The 21,440-nt window shown below is 40.5% G+C and overlaps 2 protein-coding genes across 2 annotated transcripts; both read right to left on the bottom strand.

Annotated features, from left to right (window-relative positions):
- Positions 1–981, bottom strand: LOC119738622 (late histone H1-like). The gene has a single exon (XM_038213528.1). The coding sequence runs from the start codon at positions 899–901 to the stop codon at positions 230–232; it is 672 nt and encodes a 223-aa protein (XP_038069456.1). The 5' UTR covers positions 902–981; the 3' UTR covers positions 1–229.
- A 4,555-nt stretch (positions 982–5,536) lies between these two features.
- On the bottom strand, positions 5,537–11,468 carry LOC119738323 (AUGMIN subunit 2-like). Its single transcript, XM_038213170.1, has 5 exons — positions 11,197–11,468; positions 8,049–8,162; positions 7,472–7,541; positions 6,343–6,584; positions 5,537–5,931 (listed from the first exon to the last, which is right to left on the bottom strand). Exons 1-5 carry the CDS (start codon positions 11,350–11,352, stop codon positions 5,818–5,820), a joined length of 696 nt encoding a protein of 231 aa, XP_038069098.1. The 5' UTR covers positions 11,353–11,468; the 3' UTR covers positions 5,537–5,817.
- Positions 11,469–21,440: the final 9,972 nt, after the last annotated feature.

Genomic DNA, 21,440 nt, shown 5'->3' with positions numbered 1-21,440 from the left:
CCCCCCCCAATAAATAAAAGGGGTAGGCCTAGGGGAAATTTAAATCAAATTTAAAGAGGACATCTGAGGAAAGTTTGTACTCAATTTTAAAATGGACTGACCCAAAAACTGTACATAAAGTAACGAAACATTGATTTGACAGACATGAATTCCATCTCTTTTTTGAAAATGTGGTGGCTCTGAGAAGAGCCGTTTGGGTTTGGAGTTAAGCTGGGTCTGCTGGGGCAGTTTACTTCTTGGCTGCCTTCTTTGTAGCTGGCTTCTTTGTGCCCTTCTTCGTGGTCTTGGGCTTGCTCCCCTTGGTTGCCTTCTTGGCCGTCTTAGGCTTAGCCTTGGCTGCGGGTTTCTTGGCAGTCTTCTTGGCAGCAGGCTTCTTGTCCTTCTTGGCTGGCTTCTTGGGCGACTTCTTCTTGGTTGCCGTCTTCTTCTTGGTCGGAGACTTGGCCTTCTTGGCAGCCTTCCTGGCTGCTTTCTTGGCTGCTGCCTTCTCCTTCCTGGCCTTGTTTTGTTCCTTCTTCTTCTCCTTCAGCGCCTTGGCCTTCTGGCGAGCCTTATCCTTCTTTGCCTTGTCGGAGGCGGACTGCTTCGTCTTACGGCTGTCCAGCTTGTAGGATCCGCTGGCTCCCTTGCCCTTGGTCTGCACCAGCTTGCCCGACGCCACCAGGGTCCTGAGTCCCCGCTTGATGTGGGTGTCGTAGTTGGGCGGCAGGGTGTAGTTGGCGTGGATGTACTTCTTGATGGCCTGCGAGGAGGAGCCTGATCGTGGCTGGTCCTTCAGGTTAGCCACGGCGGCCAGGATCATCTCCCCGGCGGAGGGGTGAGTTGGCTTCTTCTTGGGCGCAGCCTTCTTCTTGGCGGGCTTGGCTGGCTTGGCGGCGGGCGTTGTCGTCTGCTCGGCCATGGTGATCAGATACACACTTGATTTCTTTGAACGTGAACTTCAGCGATACAACAATACGGCGATGTAAAGAGATTTTCCGCACGGCGGCTTATATCGCATTATTGCGGACGCAGTATGAGTCGCCAATTATGATTGCTAGGCGAACAGGTTTGTCCGCGAAAATTCGCTCAAAATGGCCGCTGAATGCAAATGTGTGTTAGTGGGCATTTTTTCAACCGTTTATTTCGGGAAAAGAAACCTACTCCAACTCTTTTTATTCCTGGTGTCGGGTAGAGGACGAAATAACCTTTCATGTCGTGTATAATGTTTTGATTAAAAAACTACCGAATTTGATGAAAAATCGAGCGAATATAAATGTTGAAGAACATTTATTCACGGCCACAAAAATACGCGATTATGCCACGAAAACGCAAGATCTGCCACCGATAAATTGTATCCCAAATTAAACCTGTATCTTTGATTTGTTAAGAGCATGAGCTGATTTTAAGACAGGTCTCGGTGCTAATGTGAAACATGGGTCTGAATTTTGGGTGGAAGGACGGAAAAACGCAGCGACGCCATGTTGTGACAAATCATTTCACCCCAATCAGGGTTTAATCGCATTCAATGTTGGGGCTAAATTTCACCCTTTGACGGCATTTTGATAAAATGTTTTACTGGATGTGTTATCTAAAATCTCCCCGATCCCTTACTCGGCAAAAAATCATCAGATTTGACGGTGTAGTTGGGGAAAATGTGGAAAAATAGGAATCGTGTTCAATCTCTATCAGAGGTCAACTTGCGTCCAAAAAGTTGACGTCACAAAGTAAAGCACAAGAGGCCGTGGAAAAAATGTCACCGATTTATGTCAAATTTCATCTAAATTTCAAATTTCAGGAGTAAAATTTCTCCAATCCTTATTCAAGGAAGGCTTTATCTAAAACCCAATGTGCTATTCATTCAAATTAATTGAGGATTTGGAGCAGAAAACCTCGATTTTGTTATCACAATCTCTACCGCTATTTTGTTATTTTGTTTTCGTCGTTCGAAGTTTCTATTTTTAGTCCTCGTGGTGGGTTGCTTAAGGGAGAGCAACGGCACGCAAATAACTCATTTCTGACCACGAAATTTTACGCAAAATACATCTTTTTGAAACGAACAGTGGACTATATTTCAGTATTGCTAAATTCCCACAGGAAAAATGATTTTGTTCAAGCGTAAACTCCGGTTTGGTGGCGTTTTGGGTCAGGATTTTTTTAGTTTTATTTTTCGACAGATGAATGTTCAATTATCTGAGAGGCGACAGCGCAGCCTGAGATAATTATTGGTCATGGAACAAAATAAGGACCCACTATATTTGGCCTTTATCATTATTTTATTCTCCATCGAAGGAACTATCCCGACTGAAGAAAAATTATTTTCTTAAAGAAATCCTTAAAACATAAAAAAAATTGCGAGTGAAAGATATTTCACTTCACACAATTCTTTGAAAAAAAATGGGGGAAAAATTGATCTCTAGGGTACGGCCGGGCTGCTTTCTCACTAGGCCTGTACAGTTTCGATTCTGTGCCACAAAATTGTTTCTGCTTTCTATTTCGAATCGAATCAGGTTCGAAGGTATTTAAGTTCACGTAATTCCAACATTAATATTCACAGGTTATTAAAATGAAAATTACTTAACAATCTGGCGGAGTTCATTTTTGCTTTTTGAAGGTAATTCTCTGGTAAATTGAAAAGACGGTCAGAACAAAGTTGGCATTAAAGTCGGCGCTCAAGCTAGCTTCCGATCCCATGCACCAATTACAAACCTGCAGGCTGTTTTGTTTTTTTACCAATGTTTTTAAAAGGGCATGGACAAAGTTTAAAGTGAACAAAATGTGATCTACTCAATAACAATCTTTTCACACATTGTTTATTGAAAATCTTTGAGATTTTTAGACAAAATTGCCATTTTGTATCAAACCAAAAACCAGAAAAAAAGTTAATGACACATTTTCCATTTAGTCACAAAGCAAAAGTTACACTGCTCAGTTGGTTCATTATGCATTTTATATTCCATTTTTCCCGGAAAGGTGAAAAAATTTAAAATTTTGAAAAAAAGAGCAATACATGTAAATTAATAGCTTCTATTACATGTAACTGTTATAACATCTACAGTAGTAGCTGTAAGTAAAAAAATAACATCTTTATTGAAGAGCCTTCTAACTCCATTTCACAAGAAATTTACTGTGGCTGCTGAAAATATACACATAATGGGCTCCGTGTGCCAACAAGAGAGGGCCCGTATTTACCACTTTCAAGAGCCACGTGGACGGGACACACCGTGTGCGCATACTGGTTTGCGCGCGTATACGCAAAGTACGCATGACAATCCAAACGTGCACAAAGCCATGGTGTCTTTGCGTGAGCGTCAGGCGCATCGGCAATGTGTTCAAATGTCTCTCACATGGTCTCCCCAACTCTCCGTATCTTACCGTTGAGAGGGTACCTGTGCACGGAGCCCATGTAGCCACTTTGTTTCGTCAAGTTTTCTAATTTACATAAAAAACTGTTTCTAAAGCACATTCCAAAAGATTGTTACGTAATCTGACGTAACACATGATGTGCACAAAATGTTCCAACTTGGGGTAAAAACCCTAATTGAATTATGTTGAACAGTACATTCGCATCTACACACATATCCAATCTTCTCTACTAGTGCAGACACAAATTTGTGGTTTATGGGAACTTACCCCAAAATAACATGCTAAAGCATAATGCAAAGAGTGCATGCACAGAAACATACTCTGCACAGTACACAAGTGCTAGGCATTGTCCAACTGCATCATAGCTGCCACAAACATAAATCTTAATTTAAACATCTGTGCTACAATAACTTACATCTTGTAATGTATACATGTACTTTACACGTAACTGTGGACCTCCATTATCTGTTGAGCATTAACATGTACATGTACTAAGTAGTCTTTGTAGTGGAGTCCATCACAAGTCCTTTCACAAGTCCATTCACAGAAGTCCTTTCATTAAGCTAGTCACAAGTACATGTAACTGGATGAACAATGTCAAAGGAATGCTTTTGTAACAGTTCACTTGAATAACTTATGACTTGACTTGAGACTGAAGGACTTGTGATGGACTTGTGATGGACTAGTGATGGACTTGTGATGGACTTGAGCTGGACTTGTGATGGACTTGTGATGGACTTGTGATGGACTTGTGATGGACTTGTGATGGACTTGTGATATTGTGATGGACTTGTGATGGACTTGTGATGGACTTGGGACGGACTTGTGATGGACTTGGGATGGACTTGTGATGGACTTGGGATGGACTTGGGATGGACTTGTGATGGACTTGGAATGGACTTGTGATGGACTTGGGATGGACTTGGGATGGACTTGGGATGGACTTGGGATGGACTTGGGATGGACTTGTGATGGACTTGGGATGGACTTGGGATGGACTTGGGATGGACTTGGGATGGACTTGGGATGGACTTGTGATGGACTTGTGATGGACTTGGGATGGACTTGGGATGGACTTGGGATGGACTTGGGATGGACTTGGGATGGACTTGGGATGGACTTGGGATGGACTTGGGATGGACTTGGGATGGACTTGTACAGACTTGTGATGGACTTGCAGGGACTTGTGATGGACTCGACTACAACACTGGTGCTATTAGATAGAAGTACATGTACAGGTGCATGAGAACTGTAATACAGTGGTACGTCGCTATACCGAACACCGCTATACTGAACATTCGGCTATACCGAACATCGTCCTTGGCTCCCGATTTTTGTGTACAAAACCAACCGAACATTGTTGTTGAAAACCGTCGACAGAAGAGCGACAAGTGGCTATTATTTCCCCAAGGCATAGAAGGGGAAAGCCACCCATCGATGTAGGTAGTAAGCTCAAAACTGTGTAATTACATAATTCAATAGTCGGAACGTGTTCGAAGTTGTCTTTCAGTAACTACCAGGGCCTGCACGGTGAAGTTCTGAAGGGCGCCATTTATTGAAAAGTGAGTACCGGAGCACTGGCAGCTTAAAATCGCTATACTGAACGATCACTATTACGAACATTTTCTGTGGATCACGATGTTCATTACAGCGGCGTTCCACTGTAGTTCTCGAGACTTCCAGCTTGTAGCCTAGAGCAAGTTTGGAGGCGAACGACAGTTAACCATAGTTCGGCTAACTTCGCTCGAACGATGGATGGTTGAACTACTCTACTTGACTATTTTGAACTGCACCACGGGGCACATCGCTGGTTACCAGTAACTGCGGGCATCATAAACCACAACGGGGATCATGGACCAAGAAGTTTCGTAATGACCTTTTGACCATTGTTTGACTAGAGGCGTTCCCACGTTGCTATTAGTGAGCTGGAGTAAGTTATGTCGCGAATCAACCACTGGTCGACTAATGGTCCTTGCCCGAACTTGCTCCTATCCGAAGAGATGAGGCAGCTCTTATGTCACAAGAATACTGGGGACATATTTACTGGGCACGAATGGTATCTCTAGCAAACATACGTATTTGTTGATTCCCGATCCCCCCCCCCCCCCCCCCGCCACCTCTCATGTTTACACACAGTCACATACTTTAGAAAAACAATTAAAAAATTGAAAGAAGCTCCAACCAACTGTTACTTTCACGTACCCCGCTCAACTTGTCAAAAAGGACAGTGCCAGAACCGAAGGGGGCTTACGAAACACAGCTTTGTCTGTCTTTGGTTCTGTCTCCAGCTCAAGATTCAACGACAACGTTCGAAGCAATGCAAGAAGGCCAACAGTTGAAGTCCTTGGGTGCCAGGGTTTGGTGTCTCCAGAGCAGAAATTGTTCGTAATGAAGTCTGTCAAGTCAGAGACTGAATGGTTTAACCGTATCTTTTAAAACAGGGGTCCTTTTTTTAAACGGTAGGTTTAACACTCATCTTGAATCCTGTGACTCAAAATTGTCCAGTGTGTTCCGCAGTTGACAGATGGTTTGAAAGCTTGTCTGGAGGTGGGCCAGTGAAGTGGAGATTGCCGTCAGTGCTCCGTCCTGTCATGAATTCATGGAAACAGAATGGACATTTGTACTTATGTCTAAGAAATTAACGTCAAAAGTTAAAAATGATCATGGAAACACCGGGGCGAAGCTCTTCTCTTAGCGATAAGTGTTACTGGGTTATTTTACGTGCATTATACAACGCACGGGACCTATGGCTTTACGTCCCATCCGAAGGACAAAGCAATAATGGTTAAGTGTCTTGCTTAAGGACACAAGTGTCAAGACCGAGACTCGAACCCACACTCTGCTGGTCAGAAACACCAGAGGTTGAGTCCGGTGCTCTTAACCGTTCGGCCGTGACACTCCACTCCACAGTTTGTTTACAAAAACAAATCTCAGCAGCAGCTGTTGTTTCTTCAATGCACACCTCTGATGTATAATCTGAATTTTATGGAAACTCACCATTTTCCCGTCCTTCATGTCAAAGCCGCTTGTCCATTGGATGGTCTCCAGGTTGCTGCTGAGCTCCGCCAGGCACGAAGCGACCAATGGGAAGAGCTCTTTGACGTGCCTGTGGTAGGTGGCCTCAATCTTTAGGTAGTCGCCGACGAAGGGCTGCTGCAGGCGATTGATGAGATGGTCCTTGCTCTGCACGACGGCCTGAAGGTGTGAACTGAGCAGGTCCAGCTGAGAAATCTTGGATTCTGAAAATCAAAAGTTGCCAGAGAATTTTGTTTATCTTTAAAAGAAACGTCTCATACGGTAAGGCTGGGTATGCATCACCAATGCAGGCAAATCCATGATATCATGGCAGGATTTGAGCAGCAAATGCATAATATTTAGCACAATTAACAAGGTTCCGACAGTTAATTGACTTCTTAAATCTTGCATCTATGCATCCACATGAAGTGTGACTTGGCCTTAACAATTAAGGAGCTAAGATGAGCAAAACATGAATTGGCAAAATGTAAACTGTGGGGAATGTTATGTATAAACACCAGAGATGAAAGTGGCCTTGGCCAAAAAAATCTGAAATTGGACCTTGGGTCCAAGCTGCCACAGCGTTGCGCAGTGCAGTGCAGCGCAGCGCATCAACATGGGACCCTGTTAATTTTTCCATGTCATAGGTCAGTATTTAACCTTTTCTCCAGCCGGAAAAGGATGTGATCAGTGTTGGCCTAGGTGTTTCTACCGTAGAATCACTCTTTTCATGACTGGTACAAGAGGTTAAAACTGGTGAAACTTGTGAAAATTTGTACGTGCCATTTTCATCGACTTTTCATGGACTTTTTTTGGAAATTATAATGAAGAAAAAAAAACATTTTTGTGGAAAAATTGTTAAATAATCGTTTTTGTGGGATTGTTAAATAATCTGAAATTTCATTGGAAAAGTAAAAAAAAAAATCTGATTTCAGATTAAAATCTGAAAAGTTTCATCTCTGAATCACTGAACTTAGACAAGGGCAAGCTAGCAGGGAACATGGCTTTAGTCAAGTTCTATTCTTGACTTGTTCCCCCTTGGCTTTGTGATTCAGCCCTGTGCTCTCATCCCATAGGCCCACAAAGTGGGGCAAAGTTACAGCCTCCTCACCAAGAATACCAAGGTGTGTGATGTCCCTTGTCTCCTTGTCCATCAATCGGCACTGAATCTCTGTAGTTGTCTGTCCAAAAACATCAATCAAAATATGCAATAGACCTAAGACGTAATGACGTAATGGCTCTGTTTACATATGCGCTTTCCTATGGGAGCGAAGTCGGGACGCCAGATAAAGTGGGGACCGTCTACTACATAGAAAAGCGCACATGTAAACAAACCGTGACATCATTACGTCTCAGGTCTATTCAAAAATTAAAAATCAAGCACAATTAGCATTTCAATTGTAAACCAAAGTTAAGGCGGCAAAAAAATTGTACAAAAAAAAAAACGATGAAAGAAGCAATGGGTTTGGGTGCAGAACCCTTGGGCACTGAACCCAGGCACCAAAGAAGGTCAAAACCTGTCCAGAGAATACAAGAGACATTCAGACACCAGTTTGTGTGAAATTATCTGTCAGATTAGGAAAGTACTGGACTACCTCACTGAGATACCGAAGTGGCTTATTCGGCAGGGTGACTTAGAGTCACTTGTGTGTCAGCATCAAGCTTGAGGATACAAACCCTGACCTCACCTTGTCTAGTTGTTGACCTTTTGCCGTCATTTCTTTCAACTGTTTCATGAGATGCAAGGACGGTGAAGTGGCCTGTAGAGATTGGACCATCTCAGCTAATGCTTCATCCCTCCTCTTTATTTCAGAGATGACAAGAAAAGAAAATATGATATGATAAACAAATAAAGTTTCATTTGTTCAGTGTCATTTGAGAAAGTCTTACATTAAGAAATGTGATTTTTTTTTTTTTGAAAGCTTTCGGTACTTCAAAATCTGAGACAAACAAAACTTAGTGTACACAAATTTCTACAAAAACTCCAAGGTTGTCTAAGGGGCGTGGCCTACTCGCAAGCGTTAGAATCGCGTTAGAATCACGTCAACGCAGCTTGTAATATTCCAATGGTAATCCTTACTTTTAGGACCCCGTTCCCGTATAGGAAGGGAAAGACTCACCAAAACAGTTAACTAAATGACACTCAAAATTGACATTCTGATATTTCTTGGCACATCTGAACAATTGGCAATGACACCTTCTTGAACATCAGCAGGTTTAATTTTGTGGAAAGAGGGCAGGGCTTTGATTCATGAGGGAAATTCGGGGGTAAAAGACGACGATGACAACCAGAAAACAGACTCAAAATCCAAGATGGCAAACGTGAAAGCTCGATGCGATGAAAGCTCGATGCTGATTGGCTGATAAAATAAACATCTTATTTATTTTTTAGCAGCCAATCAGCATTGCATTGGGCTTTCATTATGTAGGGCTTTTACTGTGTTGTGGTGAGAACTACAACATGCACGTCTGACTGCGAAAAAAGTAGGAAATTCACATTTTCTTTGACAGTGCTTTCAAAATTGCAACTAACATGAGTTTATTTATGTGAAGAAAAAAGACTGACTGCAAAAGTCACTTTGGTACTGGACAGACATCTGCAAAAGTCAGTTTTGAACAGAACTCGTAAAAAATAGAGGTGTCCTAAAAGTAAGGATTACCATTCCGATTACACAAACACGACAAATGGACGCGGAACGCCCAAAATTTGACACAAACAAAACTTAGGCATGTTGTACCGCAAAGACTGCATTGGCTGACTAAGGGGCGTGGCTAACTCGACGGCGATAGGTCAATTCTGTGAACGATAGATCACATAGCGCAGCGCGATCACCCAATTGCGCAGATCCACCGATGGCGCATTCGGCTAGGGCGAGGCCTACGCATACGCGCCCGCGCCATGACCCATGCCATTGCCCTGTGTCCAGTCCGGAAATGGGTCAACTCGTACCCGAGTTAACTCGTACCCGAGTCAACTCGTACCCCAAAATTGACACCCAAGTCAAGTCGTACCCGAGTTAGGTCGTACCCGAGTCAAGTCGTACCCCAGTCAACTCGTACCCGAGTCAAGTCGTACCCGGGTTGACTCGTACCCGAGTCAACTCGTACCCGCAGCTCAAAATAGTTGCCTATTTTCGAAAAGAAAATCAGTGAAACATACGCAATATCGGAGGGATGTCCGTGCAACATCGTTTGTGCCGAGCCTGTGCGCGCACTCGCCGGTCAACGTGGTCGTACCGCCGTGCACAGTGATATCGTTTTTGCCGGGCCTGTGCGCGCACTCGCCGGTCAACGTGGTCGTACCGCCGTGCACAGTGATATCGTTTTTGCCGGGCCTGTGCGCGCACTCGCCGGTCCACGTGGTCGTCCGTGCACGGTGATATCGTTTTTGCCGGGCCTGTGCGCGGCGCGCACTCATCGGTCAACGTGGTCGTACCGTGCACGGTCCTGTGCGCACACTCGCCGGTCAAAGTGGTTGTGCGTGCACGGTGTTTTTGCCGTCGCGTAGTTAGTGTCGGAACCTTCGCCGTTTTTCAACGGCATTAGGCCTTGGTGTAAGTTGTAGTTGTACATATTTAATACGGGGCTAATTTTCATACTTCAAATAAATGTTCTACCCAAAGTATGCATGCTTTTATCAATTTATTGAATTACAATTTGCTAATGTCAAACAATCGTTCACACCCAAGGATCAACTAACAAATTGGTCCCCTAAAACTTATAGAAAGAGCATCTCTGAATGAAACTTTATCGTGTTTAATTGATGCCTCAAATGTAAACAAATAATTAAAAATCCTACATTTCTGTTACCAAAATAATATTCTAGTTGAACTTATCGCAGAAACTTTATTTGAGCTGCACAAGATTTGTTTTACGACATTTACCGAAATAATTGTACAAAAAATGACCAACATATTAAAGAATCATTATAAATTAAATAACGATGTCCGTGTGACTCTTTTAAGTTTCCTGTAATATATTTTCTCTTCAGATTTGTACTTTCAGGGCCCCCAATCTTCCCAAAGAGATTTGTGCCATGTGCAGTTTTTATTCAATAAATGATGCCAAAAATGGAGTGAGTGAACGTTGAAAACTATTACTTTTACATTACAAAATTCATTTTTTAATAGCAGCTTTCTTTAATAAAAAAAGGTCTTAAATACTAAATTCGTAAAAAGAAAACTATGCCCTTAAAACACGTTCGACCGAACAAAAAAAAAGATGTAGCAGTTCGCACAGTCACTCCGCAATCTCAGTGATCCAGGGTCTCTGAAAAAAAGAAAGGAAAAACATCATTACTAAGAGAAAATACTACACAAATTTTAAAATAACACATCTGATGATCTGGATGAAAAGTGAAATTTACCGTTTATCAGCGAGGGCTCCGTCGACTCGTGAGTACCACACTGATGCCGTTTTGAAAATGTTCTCCGCGTGGTACCCGTCCGTTCGCGATGAAGCCCTTGCCGATGAACGGTACATTTTCCCTTTTCATCCAGATTGTGAGCAACATTTGATACCACCGCCTTCAACTAATCCTTGAACTTTATTTGTATTACTACTATTTCTCAGTCGCCGTTTTTGAGGAAAAATCGGAAGTTTTATTAACCATCCATCCGTACTTCCAAACTAAAAAAGGAGGGGAGTACGAGTTGACCTGGGTGCGAGTTGACCCGGGTACGAGTTGACTCGGGTACGAGTTAACCTGGGTACGAGTTAACTTGGGTACGAGTTAACTTGGGTACGAGTTGACTCGGGTACGAATTGACTCGAGTACGAGTTGACTCGGGTACGAGTTAACTCGGGTACGAGTTGACCCAAAATCTCTAGTCCTACCGTTTTTAAATGACCACTTCGCTCCGCCAGACGAATGGCGCTACAAACAGCCGCAGTTGTTCGATCTTCCGATATCCATGGATTCGACAATTGAAATGCACTTCTATCTTCCATTTCTACTATGTCTTTGACCAAAAAAGGACGAACAAAGGACATCAATTTCCTACATTTTCTTGAAGTTTAAGAAGTTGTTCGTGTGCGTAAATCGAATTTTACCGCTCCACTTGTTGTAATAGTCAGGCTCCGTGACATGAAATATATCATAGCATTAACTTGTCGTACTCTTTTGCCAGTAACGTCTGGGAAAAACATTGTGTTCGTTATACCCAGGGCAGAGAGTGAACCTGGCCGCGTATTCGGCCAGATACCACAGCCGCGTATTCATCCGTGTATCCAGCCGCGTATTCATAAAGTACGGAGGCCAATAAACAACATTATTGATGTGATAAATTTTTATATATTTAATGCGGATTTCATCGAGGAGTGTACCGAAAATGAAGGACGTCCGAATTATGTTTGATGGTCAGTTATTGAGGACTAGAGGCTTCCTATAAATTATTTTGGTTTCAGATCTAGGGCAGCTATGAATCACGTGATACTCGTCCTGAGAAAAGTCGTACTAAAATAGCATTTTGCGGTAACGTTGTACATTTAACTTTAAGTTAAACTTCGAGACAAAGTGTACCAAACAGTGTAGAAGAAAAAGTCAAATCGCCGATGACACCTTAAAGAGTGGTGTCCCGCCTACACTCTATTTTGGTTTCAGGTGTGTGGGGTGTATCTGTCACGTAACAATGGCATAACAAAATGGGCTCTCAGCCAAATTTACTTTATTTTATATATTTAATGCGGATTTCAGGAAAAAGTGTACCGAAAATGCAACATGTCCGAATTATGTTTGATGGTCAGTTATTGAGGACTAGAGGCTTCCTATAAATTATGTTGGTTTCAGATCTAGGGCAGCTATGAATCACGTGATACTCGTCCTAAGAAAAGTCGTACTAAAATAGCATTTTGCGGTAAAGTTGTACATTTAACTTAAACTTCGAGACAAAGTGTACCAAACAGTGTAGAAGAAAAAGTCAAATCGCCGATGGCATGCATCTTAAAGAGTGGTGTCCCGCCTACACCCTATTTTGGTTTCAGGTGTGTGGGGTGTATCTGTCACGTGATAATGGCATAACAAAATGGGCTCTCACCGCCAAATTTACTTTATTTTCATTATTATGCGGATTTCAGGAAAAAGTGTACCGAAAATAAAACATGTCCGAATTACGTTTGAAGGTCAGTTTAATATTGAGGACTAGAGGCTTCCTATAAATTATTTTGGTTTCAGATGTAGAACAGCTATGAATCACGTGATACTCGTCCTGAGAAAAATCGTACTAGTTAAAGAATAGCATTTTGCGGTTATACAACATTAAACTTAAGTTAATAAACTTCGAGACAAAGTGTACCAAACAGTGTAGGAGAAAAAGTCGAATCGCCGAAGTCATCTGAAAGAGTGGTGTCCCGACTACATTCTATTTTGGTTTCAGGTGTATGGGGTGTATTTTGTCACGTGACAATGGCATATTAAACATAATGCGCTTTCACCGCCAAATTTACTTTTAAATTATTTATATATTTAATGCGGATTTTAGGAAAAAGTGTACCGAAAATGCCACATGTCCAGATTATGTTTGATGGTCAGTTATTGAGGACTAGAGGCTTCCTGTGAATTATTTTGGTTTCAGATCTAGGGCACCTATGAATCACGTGATACTCGTCCTGAGAAAAGTCGTACTAAAATAGCATTTTGCGGTAACGTTGTACATTTAACTTAAGTTAAACTTCGAGACAAAGTGTACCAAACAGTGTAGAAGAAAAAGTCCAATCGCCGATGACTTCTTAAAGAGTGGTGTCCTGCCTACACTTTATTTTGGTTTCAGGTGTGTGGGGTGTATCTGTCACGTGACAATGGCATAACAAAATGGGCTCTCACCGCCAAATTTACTTTATTTTATATATTTAATGCGGATTTCAGGAAAAAGTGTACCTAAAATGCAAAGTGTCCGAATTATGTTTGATGGTCAGTTATTGAGAACTAGAGGCTTCCTATAAATTATTTTGGTTTCAGATCTAGGGCAGCTATGAATCACGTGAAACACGTCTTGAGAAAAATCGTACTAAAATAGCATTTTGCGGTTGTACAACATTAAACTTAAGTTAAACTTCGAGACAAAGTGTACCGAACAGTGTAGGAGAAAAAGTCAAATCGCCGATAACATCTTATAGAGTGGTAGCCCGCCTACACTCTATTTTGGTTTCAGGTGTGTGGGGTGTATCTGTCACGTGACAATGGCATACCAAAATGCGCCTTTACAGCCAAATTAACTTTATTTTATAAATTTAATGCGGATTTCAGGAAAAAGTGTACCGAAAATGCCACATGTCCAGATTATGTTTATTGGTCAGTTATTGAGGACTAGAGGCTTCCTATGAACTATTTTGGTTTCAGATCTAGGGCACCTATGAATCACGTGATACTCGTCCTGAGAAAAATCGTACTAAAATAGCATTTTGCGGTTGTACAACATTAAACTTAAGTTAAACTTCGAGACAAAGTGTACCAAACAGTGTAGAAGAAAAAGTCGAATCGCCGACGTCATCTTAAAGAGTGGTGTCCCGCCTACACTCTATTTTGGTTTCAGGTGTATGGGGTGTATTTTTTTCACGTGATAATAATTGCATAACATAATGCGCTTTCACCGCCAAATTTACTTTTATTTATATATTTAATGCGGATTTCAGTAGAAAGTGTACCGAAAACGCAACATGTTCAAATTATGTTTGATGGTCAGTTATTGAGGACTAGAGGCTTCTTATGAACTATTTTGGTTTCAGATCTAGGGCAGCTATGAATCACGTGATACACGTCTTGAGAAAAATCGTACTAAAATAGCATTTTGCGGTTGTACAACATTAAACTTAAGTTAAACTTCGAGACAAAGTGTACCGAACAGTGTAGGAGAAAAAGTCAAATCGCCGATAACATCTGATAGAGTGGTGTCCCGCCTACACTCTATTTTGGTTTCAGGTGTATGGGGTGTATTTTTTTCACGTGATAATAATTGCATAACATAATGCGCTTTCACCGCCAAATTTACTTTTATTTATATATTTAATGCGGATTTCAGTAGAAAGTGTACCGAAAACGCAACATGTTCAAATTATGTTTGATGGTCAGTTATTGAGGACTAGAGGCTTCTTATGAACTATTTTGGTTTCAGATCTAGGGCAGCTATGAATCACGTGATACACGTCTTGAGAAAAATCGTACTAAAATAGCATTTTGCGGTTGTACAACATTAAACTTAAGTTAAACTTCGAGACAAAGTGTACCGAACAGTGTAGGAGAAAAAGTCAAATCGCCGATAACATCTGATAGAGTGGTAGCCCGCCTACACTCTATTTTGGTTTCAGGTGTGTGGGGTGTATCTGTCACGTGACAATGGTATACCAAAATGCGCCTTTACCGCCAAATTAACTTTATTTTATAAATTTAATGCGGATTTCAGGAAAAAGTGTACCGAAAATGCCACATGTCCAGATTATGTTTGATGGTCAGTTATTGAGGACTAGAGGCTTCCAATGAATTATTTTGGTTTCAGATCTAGGGCACCTATGAATCACGTGATACTCGTCCTGAGAAAAATCGTACTAAAATAGCATTTTGCGGTTGTACAACATTAAACTTAAGTTAAACTTCGAGACAAAGTGTACCAAACAGTGTAGAAGAAAAAGTCAAATCGCCGACGTCATCTTAAAGAGTGGTGTCCTGCCTACAATCTATTTTGGTTTCAGGTGTATGGGGTGTATTTTTTTTCACAGGACAATTGCATAACATAATGCGCTTTCACCGCCAAATTTACTTTATTTATATATTTAATGCGGATTTCAGTAGAAAGTGTACCGAAAACGCAACAAGTTCAAATTATGTTTGATGGTCAGTTATTGAGGACTAGAGGCTTCTTATGAACTATTTTGGTTTCAGATCTAGGGCAGCTATGAATCACGTGATACTCGTCCTGAGAAAAATCGTACTGCGGTTGTACAACATTAAACATAAGTTAAACTTCGAGACAAAGTGTACCAAACAGTGTAGGAGAAAAAGTCGAATCGCCGATGGCATCTTAAAGAGTGGTGTCCCGCCTACACTCTATTTTGGTTTCATGTGTGTGGGGTGTATCTGTCACGTGACAATGGCATAACAAAATGGGCTTTCACCGCCAAATTTACAATTATTTTATATATTTAATGCGGATTTCAGGAAAAATAATGTCATGTCCGAATTATGTTTGATGTTCAGTTATTGAGGACTAAAGGCGTCCTATAAATGTTATACATGCTGCAAAAGGTGATCCGTTTTCCAGATAGATAATTTATGTTATTCAGCGAATTTTTGAAAATAAACGACAAATATCAATATTTTTCTATGGTGTATAGAGTTCACAATATAAGCAGCCATGTCGTCAACGAGTTTTGAAAATTTGATGCAATAATTACTTATAAATTAACTGCTTAATGGGAATCATCACATTTAACGTAATTTTCGAACGCTTTTAGAGATGTTGAAAAATAAATGCATCATTTAAAACAAAGTGTACCTCACATGTTGTCAAAAAAGCATAATTTTATTGCATAATCTACGAGATCACATCACTGGGCACACTCAATTTTGGTATTGGCTGCAGCCGAACACTAATTAGTGCCTAATTGGCCCCTTAAAGTGACCCAATTTTCCAGGCACTATCAGAATGCATTCTTTTCAACTGCGTTTATCACTGCTCCTTTAAAACAAAGTGTACCTCACATGTTGTCAAAAACTCATCATTTTATTGCATAATCTACGAGATCATGTGACCGGGCACACTTAATTTTGGTATTGGCTTCATCCAAGGACTAATTAGTGACTAATTGGCCCCTTATTAAAGTGACCCTATTTTCCCAGCACTATTAGCATGCATTCTTTTCAACTGCATACATCACTGCTCCTTTTAAACAAAATAAAGTGTGGCCAGTCACATGATCTCGTAGATTATGCAATAATTTTTTTTTGGCAACTTGTGAGGTACACTTTGTTTTAAAGGAGCAGTGATGTATGCAGTTGAAAAGAATGCATTCTGAAAGTGCTGCGAAAATGGGGTCACTTTAAGTGGCTAATTATGCACTAATTAGTCCATGGATGAAGCCAATACCAAACTCAAGTGTGCCCGGTGACATTATCTCGTAGATTATGCAATAAAATGATGAGTTTTTCACAACTTGTGAGGTACACTTTGTTTTAAAGGAGCAGTGATATACGCAGTTGAAAAGAATGCATTCTGAAAGTGCCGCGAAAATGGGGTCACTTTAAGGGGCTAATTATGCACTAATTAGTCCATGGATGAAGCCAATACTAAAATTAAATGTGCCCGGTGAGATGATCTCGTAGATTATGCAATAAAATTATGAGTTTTTCACAACATGTGAAGTACACTTTGTTTTAAAGGAGCAGTGATATACGCGCAGTTGAAAAGAATGCATTCTGTGCCGGGAAAATGGGGTCAATTTAAGAGGCCAATTAGGCACCAATGAGTGCTTGGATGAAGCCAATACCAAAATTAAGTGTGCCCGGTCACATGACCTCGTAGATTATTCAATAAAATTATGACTTTTTGACAACATGTGAGGTACACTTTGTTTTAAAGGACCAGTGATGTATGCAGTTGAAAAGAATGCATGCTGATAGTGCCTTGAAAATTGGGTCAATTTAAGGGGCTAATTAGGCATTAATTAGTGCTTGGATGAAGCCAATACCAGAATTAAGTGTACCCAGCGATATGATCTCGTAGATTATGAAATAAAACTGCGTGTTTTTGGCAACATGTATAAAGGTACACTTTGTTTTAAATAAGCAGTGATATTCGCAGCAGAAACGAACGCATTACAATAGTGCAGTAAAATAGCGTCGCTTTAACGGGCTATTTAGGCACTAATTAGTGTTCGGCTCGAGCCGATACCAAAACTAAGTGTGCCCAGTCGCATGATCTCGTAGATTAAGCAATAAAATTATGAGTTTTTGACAATTTGTGAGGCACACTTTGTTTTAAAGGAGCAGTGATATACGCAGTTGAAAAGAATGCATTCTCATAGTGCCTGGAAAATGGGGTCACTTTAAGGGGCCAATTAGGCACTAATTAGTGTTCGGCTGCAGCCAATACCAAAATTAAGCGTGCCCAGTCACATAATCTCGTAGATTAAGCAATAAAATTATGAGTTTTCGACAACATGTGAGGTACACTTTGTTTTAAATGATGCATTTACTTTTCAACATCTCTAAAAGCGTTCGAAAATTACGTTAAATGTGATGATTCCCATTAAGCAGTTAATTTATAAGTAATTATTGCATCAAATTTTCAAAACTCGTTGACGACATGGTTGCTTATATTGTGAACTGTGATACAGCGTAAAAAAAAATTGATATTTGTCGTTTATTTTGAAAAATTCGTTGAATAAAATAAATTATCTATCTGGCAAACAGATCACCTTTTGCAGCAGGTATTATAGATTTTTTTTACTTTTGGTGAATGCGCGGCTGAATACGCGGTGGAATACGCGGCTAAAATCCGGCCGAATCCGCGGTAACCTTGAGCCAGGTACTATTTGGTACACTTTGTCTCAAAGTTGGGCATAATAATATTTAACCGCAAACTGCTATTTTTAGTACGAATTTTCCCAGGACGAGTATCACGTGATTCATAGCTGCCCTAGATCTGAAACCAAAATAATTTACAGGAAGCCTCTAGTCCTCAATAACTAACCATCAAACATAATCTGGACATGTGGCATTTTCGGTACACTTTTTCCTGAAATCAGCATTAAATTCATAAAATAAAGTTAATTTGGCGGTAAAGGCGCATTGTGGTATGCCATTGTCACGTGACAGATACACCCCACACACCTGAAACCAAAATAAAGTGTAGGCAGGACACCACTCTTTAAGAAGTCATCGGCGATTGGACTTTTTCTTCTACACTGTTTGGTACACTTTGTCTCGAAGTTTAACTTAAGTTAAATGTAATACCGCAAAATGCTTATTTTAGTACGACTTTTCTCAGGACGAGTATCACGTGATTCATAGCTGCCCTAGATCTGAAACCAAAATAATTTACAGGAAGCTTGTAGTCCTCAATAACTGACCATCAAACATAATTCGGACATGTTGCATTTTCGGTACACTTTTTCCTGAAATCCGCATTAAATATATAAAATAAAGTAAATTTGGCGGTGAGAGCCCATTTTGTTATGCCATTGTCACGTGACAGATACACCCAAAAAGCCTGAAACAAAAATAGAGTGTAGGCGGGACACCACTCTTTAAGATGTGATCGGCGATTTGACTTTTTCTTCTACACTGTTTGGTACACTTTGTCTCGAAGTTTAACTTAAGTTTAATGTCGTACAACCGTAAAATGCTATTTTAGAACGTTTTTTTCTCAGGACGAGTATCACGTGATTCACAGCTGCCCTAGATCTGAAACCAAAATAATTTACAGGAAGCCTCTAGTCCTCAATAACTGACCATCAAACATAATTCGGACATGTTGCATTTTCGGTACACTTTTCCCTGAAATCCGCAGTAAATATATAAAATAAAGTAAATTTGGCGGTGAGAGCCCATTTTGTTATGCCATTGTCACGTGACAGATACACCCCACACACCTGAAACCAAAATAGAGTGTAGGCGGGACACCACTCTTTAAGGTGTCATCGGCGATTTGACTTTTTCTTCTACACTGTTTGGTACACTTTGTCTCGAAGTTTAACTTAAGTTTAATGTCGTACAACCGTAAAATGCTATTTTAGAACGTTTTTTTCTCAGGACGAGTATCACGTGATTCATAGCTGCCCTAGATCTGAAACCAAAATAATTTACAGGAAGCCTCTAGTCCTCAATAACTGACCATCAAACATAATTCGGACATGTTGCATTTTCGGTACACTTTTCCCTGAAATCCGCAGTAAATATATAAAATAAAGTAAATTTGGCGGTGAGAGCCCATTTTGTTATGCCATTGTCACGTGACAGATACACCCCACACACCTGAAACCAGAATAGAGTGTAGGCGGGACACCACTCTTTAAGGTGTCATCGGCGATTTGACTTTTTCTTCTACACTGTTTGGTACACTTTGTCTCGAAGTTTAACTTAAGTTAAATGTACAACGTTACCGCAAAATGTTATTTTAGTACGACTTTTCTCAGGACGAGTATCACGTGATTCATAGCTGCCCTAGATCTGAAACCAAAATAATTTACAGGAAGCTTGTAGTCCTCAATAACTGACCATCAAACATAATTCGGACATGTTGCATTTTGGGTACACTTTTCCCTGAAATCCGCATTAAATATATAAAATAAAGTAAATTTGGCGGTGAGAGCCCATTTTGTTATGCCATTGTCACGTGACAGATACACCCCACACACCTGAAACCAAAATAGAGTGTAGGCGGGACACCACTCTTTAAGGTGTCATCGGCGATTTGACTTTTTCTTCTACACTGTTTGGTACACTTTGTCTCGAAGTTTAACTTAAATGTACAACGTTAATACCGCAAAATGCTATTTTAGTACGACTTTTCTCAGGACGAGTATCACGTGATTCATAGCTGCCCTAGATCTGTAACCAAAATAATTTACAGGAAGCCTCTTGTCCTCAATAACTGACCATCAAACATAATTCGGACATGTTGCATTTTCAGTACACTTTTTCCTGAAATCCGCATTAAATATATAAAATAAAGTAAATTTGGCGGTGAGAGCCCATTTTGTTATGCCATTGTCACGTGACAGATACACCCCACACACCTGAAACCAAAATAGAGTGTAGGCGGGATACCACTCTTTAAGATGTGATCGGCGATTTGACTTTTTCTTCTACACTGTTTGGTACACTTTGTCTCGAAGTTTAACTTATTAAGTTTAATGTCGTACAACCGTAAAATGCTATTTTAGAACGTTTTTTTCTCAGGACGAGTATCACGTGATTCATAGCTGCCCTAGATCTGAAACGAAAATAATTTACTGGAAGCCTCTAGTGCTCAATAACTGACCATCAAACATAATTCGGACATGTTGCATTTTCGGTACACTTTTCCCTGAAATCCGCATTAAATATATAAAATAAAGTAAATTTGGCGGTGAGAGCCCATTTTGTTATGCCATTGTCACGTGACAGATACACCCCACACACCTGAAACCAAAATAGAGTGTAGGCGGGACACCACTCTTTAAGATGTGATGGGCGATTTGACTTTTTCTTCTACACTGTTTGGTACACCTTGTCTCGAAGTTTAACTTATTAAAGTTAAATGTACAACGTTACCGCAAAATGTTATTTTAGTACGACTTTTCTCAGGACGAGTATCACGTGATTCATAGCTGCCCTAGATCTGAAACCAAAATAATTTACAGGAAGCTTGTAGTCCTCAATAACTGACCATCAAACATAATTCGGACATGTTGCATTTTCGGTACACTTTTTCCTGAAATCCGCATTAAATATATAAAATAAAGTAAATTTGGCGGTGAGAGCCCATTTTGTTATGCCATTGTCACGTGACAGATACACCCCACACACCTGAAACCAAAATAGAGTGTAGGCAGGACACCACTCTTTAAGGTGTCATCGGCGATTTGACTTTTTCTTCTACACTGTTTGGTACACTTTGTCTCGAAGTTTAACTTAAATGTACAACGTTAATACCGCAAAATGCTATTTTAGTACGACTTTTCTCAGGACGAGTATCACGTGATTCATAGCCGCCCTAGATCTGTAACCAAAATAATTTACAGGAAGCCTCTTGTCCTCAATAACTGACCATCAAACATAATTCGGACATGTTGCATTTTCGGTACACTTTTTCCTGAAATCCGCATTAAATATATAAAATAAAGTAAATTTGGCGGTGAGAGCCCATTTTGTTATGCCATTGTCACGTGACAGATACACCCCACACACCTGAAACCAAAATAGAGTGTAGGCGGGACACCACTTTTTAAGATGTGATCGGCGATTTGACTTTTTCTTCTACACTGTTTGGTACACTTTGTCTCGAAGTTTAACTTATTAAGTTTAATGTCGTACAACCGTAAAATGCTATTTTAGAACGTTTTTTTCTCAGGACGAGTATCACGTGATTCATAGCTGCCCTAGATCT

Source organism: Patiria miniata, unplaced genomic scaffold (assembly GCF_015706575.1).
Source record: "Patiria miniata isolate m_02_andy unplaced genomic scaffold, ASM1570657v1 HiC_scaffold_3, whole genome shotgun sequence".
In the NCBI taxonomy this organism is placed as follows: domain Eukaryota; kingdom Metazoa; phylum Echinodermata; class Asteroidea; order Valvatida; family Asterinidae; genus Patiria; species Patiria miniata.
This window is presented reverse-complemented; position numbering and strand designations above follow the sequence as displayed.

What these genes read in the sequence shown, in the direction of transcription:
- LOC119738622 (XM_038213528.1), bottom strand. Translation starts at nt 901, where the DNA reads ATGGCCGAGCAGACGACAACGCCCGCCGCCAAGCCAGCCAAGCCCGCC.
- LOC119738323 (XM_038213170.1), bottom strand. Translation starts at nt 11,352, where the DNA reads ATGTCCTTTGTTCGTCCTTTTTTGGTCAAAGACATAGTAGAAATGGAA. An exon ending in AAGGTCAACAACTAGACAAG is followed by an intron (nt 7,542 to 8,048) that starts GTGAGGTCAGGG and finishes GTTTTTGGACAG; the next exon opens with ACAACTACAGAGATTCAGTG. An exon ending in CACACACCTTGGTATTCTTG is followed by an intron (nt 6,585 to 7,471) that starts GTGAGGAGGCTG and finishes TTTGATTTTCAG; the next exon opens with AATCCAAGATTTCTCAGCTG.